This window comes from Lingula anatina, chromosome 6, assembly GCF_051362555.1.
Source record: "Lingula anatina isolate TDL-2025a chromosome 6, LinAna3.0, whole genome shotgun sequence".
Taxonomy (NCBI): Eukaryota; Metazoa; Brachiopoda; class Lingulata; order Lingulida; family Lingulidae; genus Lingula; species Lingula anatina.
The window spans coordinates 2,176,949-2,196,751 of NC_141772.1; the positions used below are offsets into that span (position 1 = coordinate 2,176,949).

The 19,803-nt window shown below is 36.4% G+C and overlaps 1 protein-coding gene across 4 annotated transcripts in view; it reads right to left on the reverse strand.

Moving 5' to 3' along the window:
• LOC106174744 (prestin) overlaps window positions 1-19,803 on the reverse strand; it is an 88,851-nt gene that overhangs the window by 47,285 nt on the left and 21,763 nt on the right. For 3 of the 4 annotated variants that reach the window (XM_087014373.1, XM_087014374.1, XM_087014375.1), the window contains exons 13-17: window positions 2,679-2,748; window positions 1,769-1,972; window positions 1,113-1,346; window positions 729-783; window positions 295-419 (exon numbers count right to left, since the gene is read on the reverse strand). In XM_087014373.1, the coding sequence (XP_086870499.1) occupies window positions 295-419; window positions 729-783; window positions 1,113-1,346; window positions 1,769-1,972; window positions 2,679-2,748 (688 nt within the window). The remainder of the gene's footprint in view (window positions 1-294; window positions 420-728; window positions 784-1,112; window positions 1,347-1,768; window positions 1,973-2,678; window positions 2,749-19,803) is intronic. The other variant, XM_087014378.1, reaches the window with a different exon arrangement.

Sequence of the window (19,803 nt, forward strand, 5' to 3'; positions counted from 1 at the left end):
GCGCCACATAGAGCATCTGAACTGTATCCTCTGCCTTGAGGAGGTCAAATTTGTAAGCATCTTCAGGTATTAAAAATTGCCCCGTTTTGCTGTTCTTTATATCTTTTTGGGTGGGGTTCAGAAGGATCTGGCAGTAAGATGTCGTTTATATGCTGGCTTTCACTGCTGTTTCCTCCCCAGAGAGGTGAAAACGTCTACACCCCGTACATATCAGAGGGTAACATTCCAGACATACTGTCACCCCCCCCCCCCCCCCAATCCACACACACAGAATTGTCAAATTGTTTACAATACCTTCTGAAGCAGGGGTAGTTCGGTTGTCAGTACAGCAAGTACTGCGTCGTGGACCGTAAGATAGATGGCGTCTCTGCCTTGGTCACCGAGGAATACATTCTTCTGGACTGTCTCAGTAAGCTCATCTAGAAGACAGACAGAAGTCAGAAACAATCAGAATTTTCAATGTCAACTTACAACATTAATAATTAATACTGACAGTAATTTTCACCTTTGTATGAACCACTTTTTTTATAAAAGTTGAGCTTACATTATAAGAACCAATAATCAGATCTTCAAATACTGTCATATTATTAGTAAGTTTTCTTGGAGAATCCAAGTCTCTAGAAAAATTAAATTAAAGATTAAACTTTAGATTAAAGAAAATAGATATACTGCTTTCTAAATTCTCTACTAGTTCGTGTTACACAGTACATCGCAGTGTTGTAACAAACCTCTGCAATGCGCAAAAACAACCTGGACTCCAATGTCTTTGTAATCACATACAATCTGAAATGAAATTAACAATAATTGAATCGTTTTAACTTTCCGCTTATTTTCTTATTTTAGCTAATTGATCCGTTTTATGATAGATTGAAAGGGTCAGTATGAACAATGTAACAATAAAAAACAATCGCACGAGTAAAACATGTAATTAAACACACTGTTAGGTATAGAAGTGAAATAATTATCATATACCGAGATGAAAGGACAGTATCATTTCCAGCATGATATGCAATTTTGTTTCAATCAAACCTGTCGTATTTATGAATGGACAGAGAGAGAAGCGAGAGAGAGAGAGAGAGGGGGAGAGAAAGGAGAGGGGAAGTGACTTTAACCTGTTTCAGAGCCTGGATACCAACAGCGTCTACAAAAGCCATGGCGGAACAGTCAACTATGATATGATGAATAGCGGGCTGAGGTGGAAGCTCTTCATTAACTTCTGAGGGTAATTTGTCATCAGGTTGGACGTCCTCTATGTGGAGGCTAAGTACTTCTTTGGGCAGGCCTATCATACCTCTGTTACTTATACCGTTCACTTCTGTAGTCTTCTTTATTGTGGTAGAAATGCACTGAATGAATAACAACTCTTAGTAAAAAATTCTAAAGAGTTAATGCTGGTCTAATATATGTATTTGATGGATAATGTATGAACGTTTTTTTTTTTTTTTTCTCCAGAACACACTACTGGTTGGTATCACATTTCTTTTCCATTCAAAGCGCGGCAATACGGATCAGAATAGATTATATCGTTGAAATAATAATAATAATAATAATAATAATGATTAGTAAAGCAAATTGCCAATTAATAGAGCTCCACTAAAGCCCGCCACCAAAAATCGACTTTGACCATTCCGAAATTGTTTATGGAAACCCGTTATTTACTTTGTGTTACTTTGAGTGAAACCATTATGACCAACAAATTAAAATATTTATCTCTTTGATGGGGTTAATAAATCATTGAATAAACGCCAATATTTATGTGAAATCTAACCTCTACTTTTTGTCTTTTCTTCTCTTCCTTCTCTCTCTCTTTCTCCAACGCTTCGCTTTTCTCTTTGCTCTTCATCTGTTTCGCTTTCAGGAGTACCAGATCACAGCCAGTAGCTGCATACAGCTTGCTCCGGAAGTGTTCAGCGTTGGCGTAATACAGAGATGATCCAAAGTGAAATATCTTGATACCAGGAATCTCTTCCACCTGGATATATATGTATACTACAAAATTCCTTTATCACCATGATCAGCATTGTTATTATTATTATAATAATTGTTATTTTTCAGAAGAAAAAGAAAAAGAAATCTGGGTGATCTGAATAAAACACTAAATAAGTCAGTAAATCAATATAAACAACCACTGGTCTCGTCCTTTTAACATTTTGCATTACCCATATTCCAGGGGCGAAAAACAGCTATTTTGTTCGGGAGAAAAGGGCAGTTGCGCTCATCATATCTTGTTGATGATAAAAATGCCTCAAGCAAACAGTAAATCAAGTCAAGTGATTGCCCCTCCCCCCCCCCCCCCCCCCCCCCCCCCCCCCCCCACGTCTCATGCCTCGTAGGCAACCACATGTGTCGTCTCTTAAAATATTTTTGTTATCATATGCCTATGTTGGTGCCCTTGGAATAGCAGTTATATCAAAATCAAAATTATAAAACACACTCACCATATAAAAGGTTAGGAAACAAAGTTGTTTTTAATAATTAAAAAAGACTGTGTAATGAAGTGGGAAAATCTTCAGTGTATATAAAAAATCCAATAAATGGTGGATGCATTACCCATCAACATTTTGTGAAAATATTAACCTTAGCTACTGTGGTTATTTTAGTATAATTCAAAATAACGGTGTTTGTGGATTTTTGGGCTACTGTATATTTGAAACCAATAACTTAAAAAGCATACTCACCATCTTGTATATATTGCTGTCTCTGTATATATCCGAGTGGGGTACTCTCCCATACAAACACGTGTACGGCCTTATATAGAAGAAATAGGTGTGTTATTATATTATGGAGACAACTGTATGTAGCGCACTTAAAGGAAAGACGATCTTATTTCTAATTGTCCAGATGGCAGATTCAAAACACTGGCTGACTATGTAGGCTGCCAAGTGTTTGAAACTCTTCCACAGTCACCATGCAAAATCAAAATTTTAATTATTTAAAAATTTTAATTTAATTTATTTTACTTCCAGCATGAAATAGCGAAATTATATCGTATATCGAAAGTTTTTCCCTTTTTGATAAATGTTAAAGAGATTTATGTACAAATGCACTGTGGGTTTATGAAAAAAATGCAAAGATATCGATAATTAATGTAGGTGACAAAATCAAAACGCTATTTTGATACACAGGCTGATACCTGTATGGAATTTTATCGGCATATACCATAAAATATAATAAATGCACTTGTAGCATGAAGTTTTCAACACACCATAACATAACGGTAAAATATTAAATAGTACTACATTATGCATTGATAGTGCTATACTGTCGAAAATATATTAGGCAGATGTGTTGAAAATACCATGGTCAGGTGATACAAACTAAATATGTCTTACCATTGTGTCCATTGTAAGGATAACGCAACGAACATTCTTAACATGATGATATTCACAACCATTATTTAGCCTTGATATGTTTACACTACCCTGAGTGTCAGAGCAACGTAATATTAAATATACCTATGGTATTGTTGCTATGGGTTATGTATGAAATCAAAATCGAGCTGACAATACCGGAATCTAGAACCTAGGGTAGTCGTCAGCATACGGCCGCAGAGATTCTACGAATAAAAATCATTTAATGCACGCCATACATGTAGCGCTGTCTAGTTTTTGTTTCGAGTTTGGCTACATGATGTTTATTATGGCTATGAAATAGTTTTAACACCCAGCTTCAATCCAACAATCTAACCGCAATATTTGTACAGATAAGAACCTGCGTTAGGTCGCTGGTAATCAATCATTATTAGTCGTCATAGCGAGCCTTTGTACGCGTGTGCTATCTCTTCATATGAAGGTGAAGGCGAAATGCAATGCACATGCAAATAAGTTCTAGAAGTCGCCGAAATTTGATAATTGAAAAGTTGGTAAAGAGCAAAGTGGTAGTGAAAAACACTATGCTAGCCTACATTCAGCGATCAAAGAAATCGTTATTGGAATTAAGGAGCTTGAGTACCAGGTGACAATGCGACACTGAAATATTTTTATGACTCACAATGTCACCAACATCACCTGACAACATTGGAGAGACGCCATGTTACTTTCTTAGAGGAAAATCTTAACGCAGCTCAAATAATGTCACTTTTGAAGACTTAAAATGTAAAAGGATCCGACTTCATCGTGGAAAAAATCTAACAAAACTTTTTTGTGCAAGAACTCACTGTGCTTGGAAACCCAATGATGTATTTTTATTTGATGAATGTAGAAGACTTCCCTAATTAAATTTTTTTTGAAGAAATATTCGTAAAAGACCGCAGACAGATTGAATCTTAGAGGTACAGTATGGGGCTTACTATTTACAAACTCTCTCTCTCTCTCTCCTCTCCTATCCTGTTTCCTCCAGTCTCTCTCTCTCCATTCCTCCTCTCCTATCCTGTTTCCTCCAGTCTCTCTCTCTCTCTCCATTTCTCCTCTCCTATCCTGTTTCCTCAAGTCTATCTCTCTCCACTTCTTTTAATGAAAATGCATGAATATTATTCGTGACTACTATCACAAAGACTTCTACTCTTTTTCGACAACATGAAATTTGGTTAGCAGCCTGACATCTTTAAGAGGATTCTTTTCGAGAAAAATGGACTCAGTCACTGTACATGCATATACATTTAAATGAACGACCTGTTTCGTGTAATATCCCTATATCGACTTTGATATCTCAAATGCTAAGAGTGATATTTTAGTTCTAGTTTATGTATGCTTATTTTGAAGGAAAAATCAGTCAAAACTATTTAGGCTTAAAATTGTCACGTAGAAGAAGTCTAAAAGGAGGCTGAAATAAATACAGGGATGGGAACAATAATGGGAAGTTAGGTTTTACACGTTCAAAGCTAAGGATGGTCTTAATGATGATGATTGCGAATTAAGGGTTAATTTGCTCTCTTTCTCTCTATCTCTCTCGGCCCAGAAAACGAGAATTATGAATGTACCAATTTTCAGAAAGATTAGTATTTAAAACTATAATGCTTATGTGCACTTTGTCAGTGAAACTGAGGGATGTTCAATAATCAGTTAAACTGGTTTCCTTCCAAGGTGACCTTGAGGTTCCCATATCTGGTTGAAACTGGTTCTTTTATCTCTGTAACCTAACTGACGTTGAATATTGCTTGCACCAGCAGTCTCTAGAGAATAACATTGAATCATTCTCCTGTGTGTTTCTTATAATATTTCAAGTATTTTTTTAGCTTTTTTACCGATCTCATTTACAACCGAACGTGGCTAGGATATCAACTACATGAATAACAGTTTGATTACTGATATTACATGCCCCTGTTAGTACAGCCTTGACTTATATGAAGGTCCTGTTTATTGACAACATCACCTGATTTTGCTGCTTGACAAGTTTAAAGTAATATATAAATTATTAAACTAACTGTGACTGTGCACAACTGCAAGATAGCAGACTTACTTGTAGAGTGTGGCAGTCAGCGAGAGTATGTGTGTGTGTGTGTGTGTGTGTGTGGGTGGGGGGGGGGGTCGTTAAAAGCAGCTTCTGGTAGCTCCCCTCGTATGTGTATATGGAATTTCAACCAACCAAAGAGAAATGAAATAAATGTTCTGACAGTAGTATTTTAGCTAGCTGACATACAATTATTTCGCCTCCTCCTTTCCTCAATTTTCTGTTAGCAGCATTTTAGTTAGCTGCCTCATGTCTCCCCCCTCTGTGCCCAGTTCTGTCGCTAAAATCAGTAAGCGCCCATGGTACATCTATATAGGGTTTCAAACAATGCAAAAATAAATGGTGAAAATGTTCTGTTAGCAGAATTTTAGCTAGCTGCCACGTATCTCCACCTTTCTTTATCTTGAATATAAACATTTAAGGCTACACTCCTGAATCAGACAGTCTGCGGTACAACAGCGTATCTATAATTATTTGTAAATAATTACACGTGAAACCACGTTTGTAAGATTGTCAAATAACTACAGTACATCATGCACAATCTAATGGAATATTTTTTGTTTAGTTACGAGATATGAATTTAAGACACATTTATAAGACCTGCACGCTCAAAGACCTCAGTGAGGTAAGCAGACAAATCACCGTGATATCAAAATTAATACATGGGTTCACACGTTTGCCTGAAGCTTTCATGATATGCCGCAGTATAAGTAAATTATAAGATTTCAGATTGTCTTGGGTAAATACGACAAGATGGCCGATGTAACTTACCACCCATACGTATCTTTACACAGGGTATAGTCAGATACATCCACCAGACGATATTTCTTCATTCACCGGGAGTGGAAAAAATTATCTGTTTTAATTATGATTTCGTTATTTAAATATGACAAAGTTGAAAAAAAAAAAACAAAAAACTACTGATGGAATACTTGAAACATTGAAAACCTTACATTGAAATTTAATAAATTACTAAGTTGCCGATTTTTCTAGATAATTTTGTGTAGTCAAAGTATTTCGTCTTTAAAACGATAAATTCTGAACTAAAGCTTTTAAGAAAAATCGCTGGCATTTATTTAAACTTCTCAATGTATGATGTCATTAAATTGGCGTGGACACGGTTTTCAGTGGGTGCTCAGGTAAAGGAGAGATTTGAGAAACCTATTTTGAAATGTCCACCTCCAAACCGCAGTTATGACATCATTGGTAAAGTAACATTTGTGTAAATGCAAAGAATTTTGTCAGTGAACACTGAAGATTTAGTTATAATCCAAAACATGTACGTAAAAATAGTAACTTAGGTGTTTTTGTCTAACCTGGCCGTTACGTTAATGAAGAACAAGTATAAAAGTGGCGCCGCCCACTTTATGAATGTAGCATCAAACACCATAACTTAAAGGCATACCGGGGTATCCACATTTAAAATTTGAAATTTGGCTTTAGTTGAGTCTTGAGTCTTGTGGGATATTTCACTTCTACAAGGTAAGAGCTCCGTGGGTTGTACTTAGTCCCCGTTAATCTAAACATTTCTTCTTCGTGAAATCTTATTATGCGCGTTTGAACACCAGGAGGATGATGGACGTTAAAACTTTGAACGGACTCTAAATTGTACGACAACCCGCATAAAATAAAGAAAAAAAAATTAACATAGATTTGTATTCCACCTCCCCTGCAAGAATCTAGACTATCAGCTGTCACAGTTTATCACTGATATCACGTTCTCTAGTACTACCTAGCCCTTGTTGCCGTCCTGGTTGTTTACAACATAACCTAATTTTGCTGTCTCGATAGGGTGACAATTTCGAAGAACTTATGATAACCTGTATTGAACTTTGTGTGTACACAACAGCATAGATAGCAGCAGGTAGCGTGGGAGCCATCGACTAAGGAGAGGTGGTGCGCTGTGCCTACTATTGCCGGTAAAATCAGTTAGGTCAATTGGTATAAAAATTTGGCATATCATTCAATTAGAAGATAAAAGATAATTTTTTTTCTGTTTGCATCATTCAGCTAGCTGCGATACACCCCTCCTCTTTCTTCTCTTTGAATATAGACATTTAAGCCTTTACGGCTAAATTATACAGTCCGCAGTCCGCAGTCCGACAGCGTACAGACATAATTAAGTATAGGGGAGACCGGGGCTGAGTTTATAATATAATATAATATAATATAATATAATATAATATAATATAATATAATATAATATAATATGGAAGTTATGGTAATAATATTAAGATGTTGCTCTTGTAAAATTCTGAATGCAATGTTTGACGTTCTAACAATTATATTTAACACTAAATCAAAGAAAGATATGTGGAAAACCGATTTTGCAATTTCATTCATGTACCCGCGAATTGCAGTTAGACCTGATTGTAATTATTCCATCATTGGTAACATAGCATTTGTGCTAACGCAAAGGAACATAGTCAGTGAACACCGAAAGTTCTTCTTTTATCCAACACGCACGTTCATAAAGACAGTAATTTTAAAACCCGCATATTATTTAGTGAGACAATAAAACGATGCTATGAAGCATTCTGTTTTATCTTATCAATACTATTAACAATATGCATTGTTATGAAGTATTTTCTTTTATCTTATCAAGTATATTAGCAATGTGTTTGATACAATTATTTTTCAAGTCTTGGTAAGTTTAACATCCGTGTCGTCCATACTGACAATGATTTTGTTTGTGGTATTACCTGGGGTTGAATTAATGATTCCAGATTTTTTTTAAAGTATAGTCAATATAAATTTCAGTGGTCCCCTGACGACACACTTATGTCAGTCATTTGAAAATAAAAAGTGATAAATCTATCTTACGCGTAAAAATGAATAAAGAAATAACCCACACATTTTTTTCATAGATCTACTGTGTACTGATCATGCTATATACCAACACATCACATGAGAACTGGCCACGTTCACAACTCATTGACCGGTCACAGGTGCTTTCTATTTGTTGGACCGTTAGAGTTATGTCCAACTTCCCTTCAGCAAACGCAAGTGTCTTGCTAAATAATAGATCACTTGTCCGATATAAATGTCTTACACTTGACATGTTTTAAAAAATAAAATCTCACTTTCTGCGCTCTTCTCTTTATATCACACAGACGTTATTTCCGGAGGCTCAACACACAGAAAAAAAACAAAACAAACATACCCCACAGTTTAAACCCTAAGGCTGCTAAGGTTAGACAGACGCCATCATACAGGCGCAAACCTTTCGTCATACATGTAACGCTGTTATACGCATAAAAATCTATATTTTAATTGGTGATTTAATGAACAACGTGGGAATTAAATAGATAACACCCGGCTTCAGTCCGTTCAATCTGATTCATAGTCAATGCGTCATCCGTATATAAAGCAATATTTATTCAGATAAGAGCCTGTGTTTGAGGTCGGCACCCATGTGATAATTCACCATAATATAAGGAGCTTCTGTGCGCAGTCTCATCATTTGAAGGTGAAGTCGAGATGCTGTACACATACAGAACATTGCTTGAAGTCATCGAACTTTGATGATTGAAAAGTTTGAAAAAGAACAGATCAAAGTGAACATAACTTGTTGCAAAGGTAATGGTAGCGACTATTTTGCGATCAAAGCAATGTTTTTTTTTTTTTTTTTTTGGAAATAAGGAGCTCCAGTACCAGATGACCACGTGACACGAAAAATATTTTTAGGACTCGTTATGTCAACATCACCTGACAACATTTGAGGGACGTCATTTGTTTCTCCATTAAAAGAATATCTTATCGCAGCTTAATGAATGTCACTTTCGAAGACTTAAAACGAAAAATGTCTTCATGATGGAAAAATCTGACAAAAAAAAACGTCTTTGTGCAAAAGCTCTCTGGGCATGGAATACCAATGATGTATTATATCTGCTGAGTGTAGAAGACTTCCTTAATGACATTTTTGAAGAAATACCAGTAACAGACGGCAGATAGATTGATGTTTTAGAGGTACAGTTTGAGGCTTACTACGTGCAAACTCTCTCTCTCTCTCTCTCTCTCTCTCTTTCTCTAAATATATATATATATATATATATATATATATATATATATATATATATATATATATATATATATATATAAGTAGGTGCTTCCTCCCTCGTCCCCTTCTCTCGCCTTTTTTGATATTTTATAGAAATAGCTTGAGTCTGTCCCCTAACTTCTATCCACAAAACCCACTCTCTTTTTCAACACACATTACATTTCGCTAGTACCTTAATTGGCTTGTATTTGAATATCCACTGCATATAAAAGGGTTCAAAGAAAAAAGGACAGGGTTCTTTTCAAGATGGAGAAAAGTGGACACACTACACACATATGTCCATTTAAATGTAACGTTCTGTTTTGTGTTATATCCCTAAAATCTATTTGATATCAAGTGCTTAGGGTGGTATATTTTTTTCTTATCTTTTGTATGTTTAGTTTGAAGACAAATTAAGAAAAAAAAAACAAATAACACTTAAAGCCGACACGTAGCGTACACCTATATGCATTACATTTTATTACTGATATATTACATGCCCCTGTTAGTTCAGCCTTGATTTAATTGCGTCCTGATTATTAACAACATCACCTGATTCTGCTGCGTGACAATTTTGAAGTAATAGATAACCTATTAAACGATGTGTCACTGTGTACAACAGCATTGATAGCAGAAGTAGAGTGTGGCAGTTAGCCAGTTTGGGGGGGGGGGGGGGGCGTTTAACCCACCTCGCTCGTTAAAATCAGCCAGATCCTTTGGTACATGTATATGGGATTTCAACCAAACCAAGAGTAAATGATAAAAAGTGTTCTGTTAGGGAATTTTAGCTTTCTGTCATATACCTTTATTCTCCCTTACGCCTCTTTGAATGTTGACATTTAAGCCTACACTGCTAAAGCATAGACCCCATTCCCAGAGATTAGATCGATCTACTTTAGATCGACCTAACTCCCTGGGGGTTCACGCTAAATAGCTGTGAGCCGAGCGGGCACGAAAGTTAATTACGCCCTTACAGCTTGTAGTAGGCGGGACGGACATTTAAGCCGGATTATCTGACAGTAATCTAGTGAGAATCCCCGCGGGGATAGATCGATCTAAAAGCTCTGGGAATACGCCCTTACAGTCTGCAGTCCAGGGGCGTATCCATAATCATGCGTAAATTATTACACGTAAAAGCATGTTTGTTATTTAATAAAGTATATCATGTACAATTTAATGAAATCTGTTTTATATTACAAACAATGGATTTAAAACACGTTTATCAATCGCGAACGTTCAAAGATAATCTCATTGAGGTCAGCAGACAAATCAGCGTGATATCAAAATTAATACCTGGATCAAAGCGTTATCCTGAAGCGTTCATGAGATGACACTGTATAGGCAAAGTATTATCCTGGGTAAATACGATACGATGACCGATGTTAGTCACCAAAAATACATTTCTTTACATATAGTATGCTTAGCTGCACCAACTGAACGACATTTCTTCATTCACTTTCTTCTGTTTACCACACCCGGTACAAGCAAACCATGTGCGCCATTTAACAACTAAATTCACATTTTCTACTTTTGTTTTCCGTTATAAGCCTAAACTTTAATAGAAAACGGTTATCATTTAATTGTCTTGGTTTTGTTTGTTTGCTTGTTTGTTTTGATATGTATGACAGACACCCGTTTGTGACATTGTAAATATCAAGATTAATAATTGTTTCGCTATTGTCTTCCCCTCCAGCTTGATTCAATGTAAAATTTACCATATCATTATATCAATTAAGCGGACACCGCACTACTGCTATCAATGCACTTGTGCACAGCTGTACTAAGTTTTATAAGTTATCTATTACTTCAGAACTGCCAGTCAGCAAAATCAGGTGATGTTTTCGATATTCAGGACCTAAGTCCACATGTAAATAGCAAGGTTAATAATTGTTTCGCTTTTGTCATTTAACTCCCCCTTGTGAAACAGTCTCCCCAGTATGATCCGCTGTAAAGTTTACCATGTCATTATATCAATTACAACAGAATAACACTTTTTTTGTATTATAAATGATTTAAGTACTAACCCTTTTGTTAAGCAAAGTAAAGGCTATTAAACTTTAACAACGTTATGAAGCTTACGCCTACCTTTCAGATATTGTTTATGCACACGTACAGCCAAGTATAAGATAAATATTATCTATTGATCAATGAAATTAAATATGTATCTTTAAACAATTAAATTTACATAAAAATTGATTTAATATTTTGTTGGTAGGATATCCCATCCCTACCGATATTCATGGTCATTTATGAACCATTGTTCTACATGTAGCTTTACAGGGGGATATGTGATGTTTGCTAGGTGTAGATTGCATCATCGTTCGTGGAAAAAAAAGGCGACATTACAAAAATACAGCTCTGGATAATCAACAGGCAAAGCGTCAACGGTACTAAAGGATCTCATTGAAAATTAATATTTGTTGCAAATGGAGCATGAAGTGCCAACAGACCTACATGGAGTCAAAATTTCCAATTTTTCAAAAAATTTCCTATCCGAGTGCAAATAATGACCAGTTTTAATTATTGACGAAAAGAAGCTATTACTATGAAACTTTTAAAAAAAGCTCACCGAGTCCCCGTTAATCTGAACATTTCTACTTCGTGAAATCTTATTATGCGCGTTTGAACACTAAGTTGATTGACGTTAAACCTGAAAAAGATTCTAAATTGTACGACAACCCATATCGTAATTAACTTTTTTTTTTTTTTTTTTTTTTTTTTTTTTGGAGGGGGGGGGGGGCGGGGGAGGTGAGGTTGCACACACAAATAAATATATTAAACTATTAAACTATTAAATACCTGTGGAATAGAAAATAATGCTGTGTATGCATTAATTGTGGCATAATTCATGTCCCAGACAGAAGGACACAGATATATGCTGAGTAAAAATAAAGAAAATTTAGATTCTTTTTCCCCCTGCAAGAATCTAGAATATCGGTCTGTTACTGATATCACATGATCTCTGCTAGTATGGCCTAGCCCTGGTTGCCGTCCTGGTTGTTTGCAACGTAACCTGATTTTGCTAACTCGATCAGGTGACAATTTCGAGAGAACTTTAGATAACCTATATTAAACTAGTGCAGCCTAGACTTTAGATCCGTCCTGGTTATTGACAACATCGCCTGATTCTGCTGTATCGATCGGTACCAATTTAAAAGTTATACATAACTTATTAAAGTATTAGTTGCGCAGCTGCCATGATAGTAGCTGGTAGAGTGTGTCAGCCGGTTGGGGGGGGGGGGGGGGGGAGGGGTGCGCTGAGCCCACCATTGGTGGTAAAATCACGTAGGTCCATTGGACAAAGATAAATTTAATTAAAAAATAAATGATAAATCTTATTCTGTTGGCAGCGCTCAGCTAGCTGCCATGCGCCCCCTTTCTTTTCTTTGAATATATACAGATATAGCTAAAATATACAGTCCGCAGGACGACAGTGTATATTTAAGTGTAAACAATTTCATATAAAATCATGCATTTTAATTTAGTAATATGCAAAAATAATGATTTTGAGCAAACTACAATTAAGAGAATTAATTGTATTTATGTAGCAAATGGTTTGTTTTAGTGGTGCTATTAACTTTTTGGTAATACATCAACGTTTTGTTTGGGTCTTGTGTCTGCAAATTTTGACCTTAAGTAGTTGACCAAGACAAGGTGTTAACAGATGTCCAGGGTTAAGGAATGTCTTAGCTGCTGTGTATCAAGGCACACACAAGTATATTCTATGAAAGATGTTTTGGAGATTAATTCCATCGAGCTGCATTCAGTTAGAAGTCATTCAGCTTTGTAGCTGCGGATATATTTACCCGCAGTTTTAGCAGCTACACTGTATTATTACTTACGTTTCTTTATTGTTATTTGTACACTGGTTACCAGTCATCACTTTTGTGGTTTAAGATTTGGGGACTACTATTTGTTACTTGGTGACCATTTTCTTCGGATTTTCAGTTTTCCCCAGCCACCAGTTTTGGTATTCAAGATTCAGCGACGGCTGTTGACGGTTTTTTGTTACATGGTGACTTTATTTTATTTGGACAATATTCACTTTTCTCCAGTCACCAGTATTTGATATTCAAGTTTCGGCGACGGCTGTTTCCTTTTACGGGATGACTTCAAGTTTTGGATCACACACAGGCTAGTATTTGTTTTCATTTCCCCCCTTTTTTCACGTGTTCTTATCAATACATTTATAATTGTTGTGTTATGCAACTACAGTTGTTACCTATTTTGTTTAGGTGTCACTCATCATGTTATTTTTGATTTTTTTTTTCTTTTGTGTGCATTTATTTTATTTATGTTTATATTCCTATCGGGCCAGGTGTTTTTGCAGTTTTCATATTTCCTCTTTCCTGGCTGTCATTGACATGCCGTAATCTATTCATATCCTATTTCCGATTGTCTCCGTGTCCGCATTACCAGGTGGAGTATTATTAGGGGTTTCTGGTCGACTAGGCGATATGCATTTTTGGAGTTTTTATGCTCTTTTTTCTGGGTGTACTTCCCAGGTTTTTAACTGTTTGCCTAGTAGTGAGAACCCTGTAGTGGTATCTGGTATACTAGGTTCTGGGTGTATTTCCCAGGTTTTTTAACTGTTTGCCTAGTAGTGAGAGCCCTTTGTGGTATCTGGTATACTAGGTGCTGGGTGTATTCCCAGGCTTTTAACTGTTTGCCTAGTAGTGAGAGCCCTTTGGTGGTATCTGGTATACTAGGTTCTGGGTGTATTTCCCAGGTTTTTAACTGTTTGCCTAGTAGTGAGAGCCCTTTGGTGGTATCTGGTATACTAGGTTATGGGTGTATTCCCAGGTTTTTAACTGTTTGCCTAGTAGTGAGAGCCCTTTGTGGTATCTGGTATACTAGGTTTTAATTTTTTGGGAGCTGTAATGCCCCTATTCTGGGGAGTCACCCAGCTATATGTTCGTTGCCTAGTCGGTTTTCCAGATATCCCTGTTTTTACGTGCACGGCTAAGCTGAGGCTGTTGCCTGCATGGATTTTCTCTGGCGGCGGACTAGGAGATGTTTAAAATTTTTTGCACTTCTTATATCAATATGGTTCATGCCATATCTACCCAGGCTATTCGTTGGGTTTATGCCGGGTTTATATGTTCTCTGTACAAGTGTATATTTTATTCATATTACTTATTCCGCTTACTTACTTGAATTACCTGGCCCGGGAAATTTTTATTACTGCATTGTCTTATATATAAATGCAACTGCCTTCGGTCTTCTTAGTTTCCTTTGTTTTTATGTTACCATGCCTTCCGGGTGGAGTACCGTAAGCGGTCCAGGATGTCGGTTGTCTCCAATGCGCGCTCATTATCCAGCAAACGGCGATTGGCTCCTGCATCCACTGCTCCTGGTGGAAAGAAGCCGAGTCACACCGGCACAGTAATGCCGTGCGCTTCTCCTTCTCCCGACTCCTCCCTGCAAGAGACTAACGTTCAGAAGCAGATACCCTGTACCCAGTATCAGCAGACTCTCGACACTGTAAACACACGGGTCCAGCCGATGAAATTGGAAGTGATCCACATGCCCTCGTAAAAATCGCTGATTTCCCTTTACCTTTGGACTGAAGTTTTTTTTTTTTTTTTTTTTTTTTTTTTTTTTTTTTTTTTTTGTTTTCAGCGATTTTCTAACAAAAAATTTATATGATTCTGTAAACTTACTTACGTACGGCTTATCTATTAGAACATTAAGAAGCTCCTTATGCTAATGATTGGCGTCTTTATGATGACGCCTTTTGCAACTTACGACCAACACTACTGGTCCCGTGGGATAAGTTATCCCCGTGTTACCGTTAAAAGTGGCAACCATGAATACCCCCCCCCCCCCTTTTCTACGTCCCTTTCGTCTAGGCATCTTTTTTTTTGCTTTTTATAAAAGGGAGTAATGCACCTTTAGTCTATGCTAATTTAGCACTGTTGCCAGTACTGGGATCCCATCCTAAAATCGATTGCCCCACATCCCACGCCCAGTTACAGACCCCGCCTACAACATTGTCTAACAACTCCAATTACCCATTCCCTGTTACAATTGGTACTTAAGGTTAGGATCCTCATCAGGTGATTTTCTCATCAATATATTTCCAAGGGTTCCTGCCTTCATTGCACCACCACTCCTAGCATTCACGCATTTCATAATCTTTTATCAGCCCGTACTCATCCTGAAGCGATTTTGGATTATATTAATCAGGTTTATCCTCTGGGCGGATTGCTGGCCCAATTTTTTCTCCCTCTTCCATATTTTAAATGTTCACCATTACACATTATTACTAAATCTGAACCTTATAAATTCCGTGTTATTCGCGACCTTTCTTATCCCCACCTGGACTCGGTTAATTCTAATATACCCAGAGTATTTTCTGTACAACTCAATATATTATACTATTATCGCCCATGTCCAACATTTCGGCCCTGGTGCTCTTTTAGCTAGGTCTGACATTCTAGATGTTTTCCGCATTTCAGCTCTTAGCCTTTTGGTTTATCATCTTCTTTGTTTTTCTTGGAATGAATTATTTAATTTGAAACATGTCTGCCAATGGGTGCAAGTCGTTCGTGCCAAATATTTAATCACTGAGCACAGCTCTAAAATGGATGTTTAAAAAAAAAAAAAAAAAAAAAAAAAAAAAATTCATGCCTCGGCCATATCCTATTTATTGGATGATTTTTCTTTCATTGGACCCCCATTTCCAATAACTTACAAAACTTAATTTACAAAATTTTCTTGCATTATGCAAACGGAGTAAGGTTCCCATTAATGGCTAAAAAAAAAAAAAAAAAAAAAAAAAAAAAAAAAAAAAAAAAACTTTATTCCGACCACTTGTTCAACTAATTGCGGTGTTGAAATAGATTCGCTAGTAGGTCGTGTGCCACAGGACAAATTGGAAAATTGTTATGTTTTAGTTTCCTAGCTTTCTCAAAGGAGCATAGGTACAATTGAAAGAGTTACATCCCTTATGGGTTTTAAACTTTGCATGCTTAGGCGTAGTGCCGGGCAGGGCTTTCTTACGCCGCTAAATTCATTTAACTGTTGGTGTTAGGCGCCCCCGTCATTATATTCGACTCAATAGTGAAGCAAGAGCGGACCTAGGCATGTGGCTTCATTTTTCACATCACTTAATGGAAAATCGGTCCTGCTGCCTTCATCATGACAATCGTCAGATACCTTACACTTGTTTACAAATGCCTCGGGGTCAATAGGTTATGCGGCGGTCTTTGGCTGTCAGTGATTCTTTATGAATGGGTTGCGGTTGTTGCACTTTGGCATATCACAGTTAAAGAACCGTTTCCTATAGTTCTTGCTTTGAATTTTTCGTTATCTCAGCTGTTTGAGTCCGACAGGTACATCTCGCCCTCTCCTTTGCCAAGTGCAAGCCTTCTTCTATTATCGACGAACTTTTACGCATATGTTAGGTCCTTTATTTCAGTTTATTGATGGAACACCGGTCACTTATTCTTATGTTTCTTCGTAATTATCCAAAGCCCTTGCTTTTTCAGGATAGTTATATAGCGGTATTGCTTTTATAATTATGTGTGTTTCATGTTTCAAAAAAAAAAAAAAAATTACAGGGTGGGATCACCATTTTACTGCCTTATTTGGCTCCCTTAATTTTATTCATGGTTGCCAGTTTCTCTTCCTATCCCTCATTCACCTGTAGCTAGTTCTTCATGGGATATATATATATATATATATATATATTTTTTTTTTAGTAGCACATAGGATTCAGATATAATGTCAGATGTTGTTTATCATTCCATTTTTTTTTCACAAGCTCTCCTCGGTTGGCGGGGATGTGAGCTTCTCTCACATCATATGGCCTTTTATTTTCATTTGCGCCAACTTTTTGCTCCTATAGCTGTTGTGATTTCTCATATTTTTCATAATTAATCCTGGTTACATTTCATTAACATACTTTATTATTTTTATATTTAGCACTTATATAGTTTGGGGGATGTTTATTATCTCCCCGGTTTTGTAACTTTGTATCTTATTAGTTTTCGTCATTAATAAATGACAATTTCAGTCATATGGACTTATCCTACTTAATTTGGAGCAAAAACAGAGCTTCGTTGTGCTTGTGAACATTTGGCTACATAAAACTACAATTAAGAGAATTAATTGTATTTATGTAGCAAATAGTTTGTTTTAGTGGTGCTATTAACTTTTTGGTAATACATCAACGTTTTGTTTGGGTCTTGTGTCTGCACATTTTGACCTTAAGTAGTTGACCAAGACAAGGTGTTAACAGATGTCCAGGGTTAAGGAATGTCTTAGCTGCTGTGTATCAAGGCACACACAAGTATATTCTATGAAAGATGTTTTGGAGATTAATTCCATCGAGCTGCATTCAGTTAGAAGTCATTCAGCTTTGTAGCTGCGGATATATTTACCCGCAGTTTTAGCAGCTACACTGTATTATTACTTACGTTTCTTTATTGTTATTTGTACACCCTCCACCCTCCCCTAACACCTGCCTTCATCCTTGTGGTGTTTTTAACACTTAGACTTATTTACTTTCAAGCGGCACCTGTGTGACATAATTAAGGGGGGCACCTATTTGGACAGTGCCACTTTGCCTCTGGTAGGCCTGCTTATCAGAGGCATATGAGTTCAGTTATTCAGGAGACAGTTAATGCTCTCCCTCACTTTTCTCGTAAAATTCACAACATTAAGAAGTGCATTATTCAGGAGTAAAAATTTTGAGGTGATGTTTGGTAAACTTATTCAACCCCCCCCCCCCCATATTTTTTTTCTCTTTCCATGACTAATGAAGCAGATTTGAGCATTGGCTCAATGTAACATGGTTGTATTTATGCTTGTTAGCTATAACTCATTTGGCACATTAATTAGTCATTTCAGATTATCTGGTTATCATTTGTTTATTGATATATATCATACATGTGAGATTATTACTTTAAAACTATAGTTAGGTAAATGTACTATGCAGGGCATATGAGGCAGTACGTAGGCCAAGAGAGACAACTCTATGATTGGGCTGTCAGAGCAATGAGGAAACCTACGTCCCCGTCCTAAAAAGGTAGGGGTTGCGTAGCTCGCTCTCAGCCTAGGCCGGCTTTAGAATGTGCCTTTTGCCTTTTCTTTTCATTTGCGCCAACCATTTGCGCCAACTTTTTGCCCCTATAGCTGTTGTGATTTCTCATATTTTTCATAAGCCTTTTATTTTCATTTGCGCCAACTTTTTGCTCCTATAGCTGTTGTGATTTCTCATATTTTTCATAATTAATCCTGGTTACATTTCTTAACATACTTTATTATTTTTATATTTAGCACTTATATAGTTTGGGGGATGTTTATTATCTCCCCGGTTTTGTAACTTTGTATCTTATTAGTTTTAATCCTTTTATTTTCATTTGCGCCAACTTTTTGCTCCTATAGCTGTTGTGATTTCTCATATTTTTCATAATTAATCCTGGTTACATTTTATTAACATACTTTATTATTTTTATATTTAGCACTTATATAGTTTGGGGGATGTTTATTATCTCCCCGGTTTTGTAACTTTGTATCTTATTAGTTTTCGTCATTAATAAATGACAATTTCAGTCATATGGACTTATCCTACTTAATTTGGAGCAAAAACAGAGCTTCGTTGTGCTTGTGAACATTTGGCTACATAAATGGATTTAAAATGCGTTTATTAACTTAACACGCAAGGCGGACCTGGAGGACGTTGTATTTCTGTTTGAACCGGAATAGAGAACCTCCTTCTCCGCGGTTTTACTGTATACACCATTACGGAGCAGCTTCACGGCATTTGATTGATTGATAAAATTATTTAAACTGATATTAAAATGAATATAATATAAAAAGCAGGTAAAAGTTTTTTTCTGCCCTTTATTCGGTATATTCACGAAATAGTAGCTCTGTTTCTTGAAACGCAAATCTTATTTTGTATTAAACAGTTCATCGTTTTACATACATATTGTAGTTTGAATGTATATTTTATTAGCATCCGTGAAGATAAAGTCATTTTGAACCTCTGGATAGGAGTATCAGAGACGAATAAAGTATTCACCGCTTGTGATTCAACTTAATTTACATGTTGTCGGTCCAGAGGACAACTTCTGCTTATCCATACTCTAGCACTTCACGGTGTTGATGGAAATGTGGCCTTTTATATTGGATTATGAAATTAGAGTATCAATTACCGATATCTAAGAAATATAGAAATATTCTATATGGGTGCATGTAATCGACGACCTCGAGTCGGAAAAGGTTTGTGAGTTCAGGTGTGAACATAAAAGCAGACATCCATTTAGAATGTACACATTGTAACATCAATATTAAATTGAAGTTTGAATGGAAGCATAATTAATAAAACATGCTCGTTTTAAGTTAATTCTTATTGAACATATTAG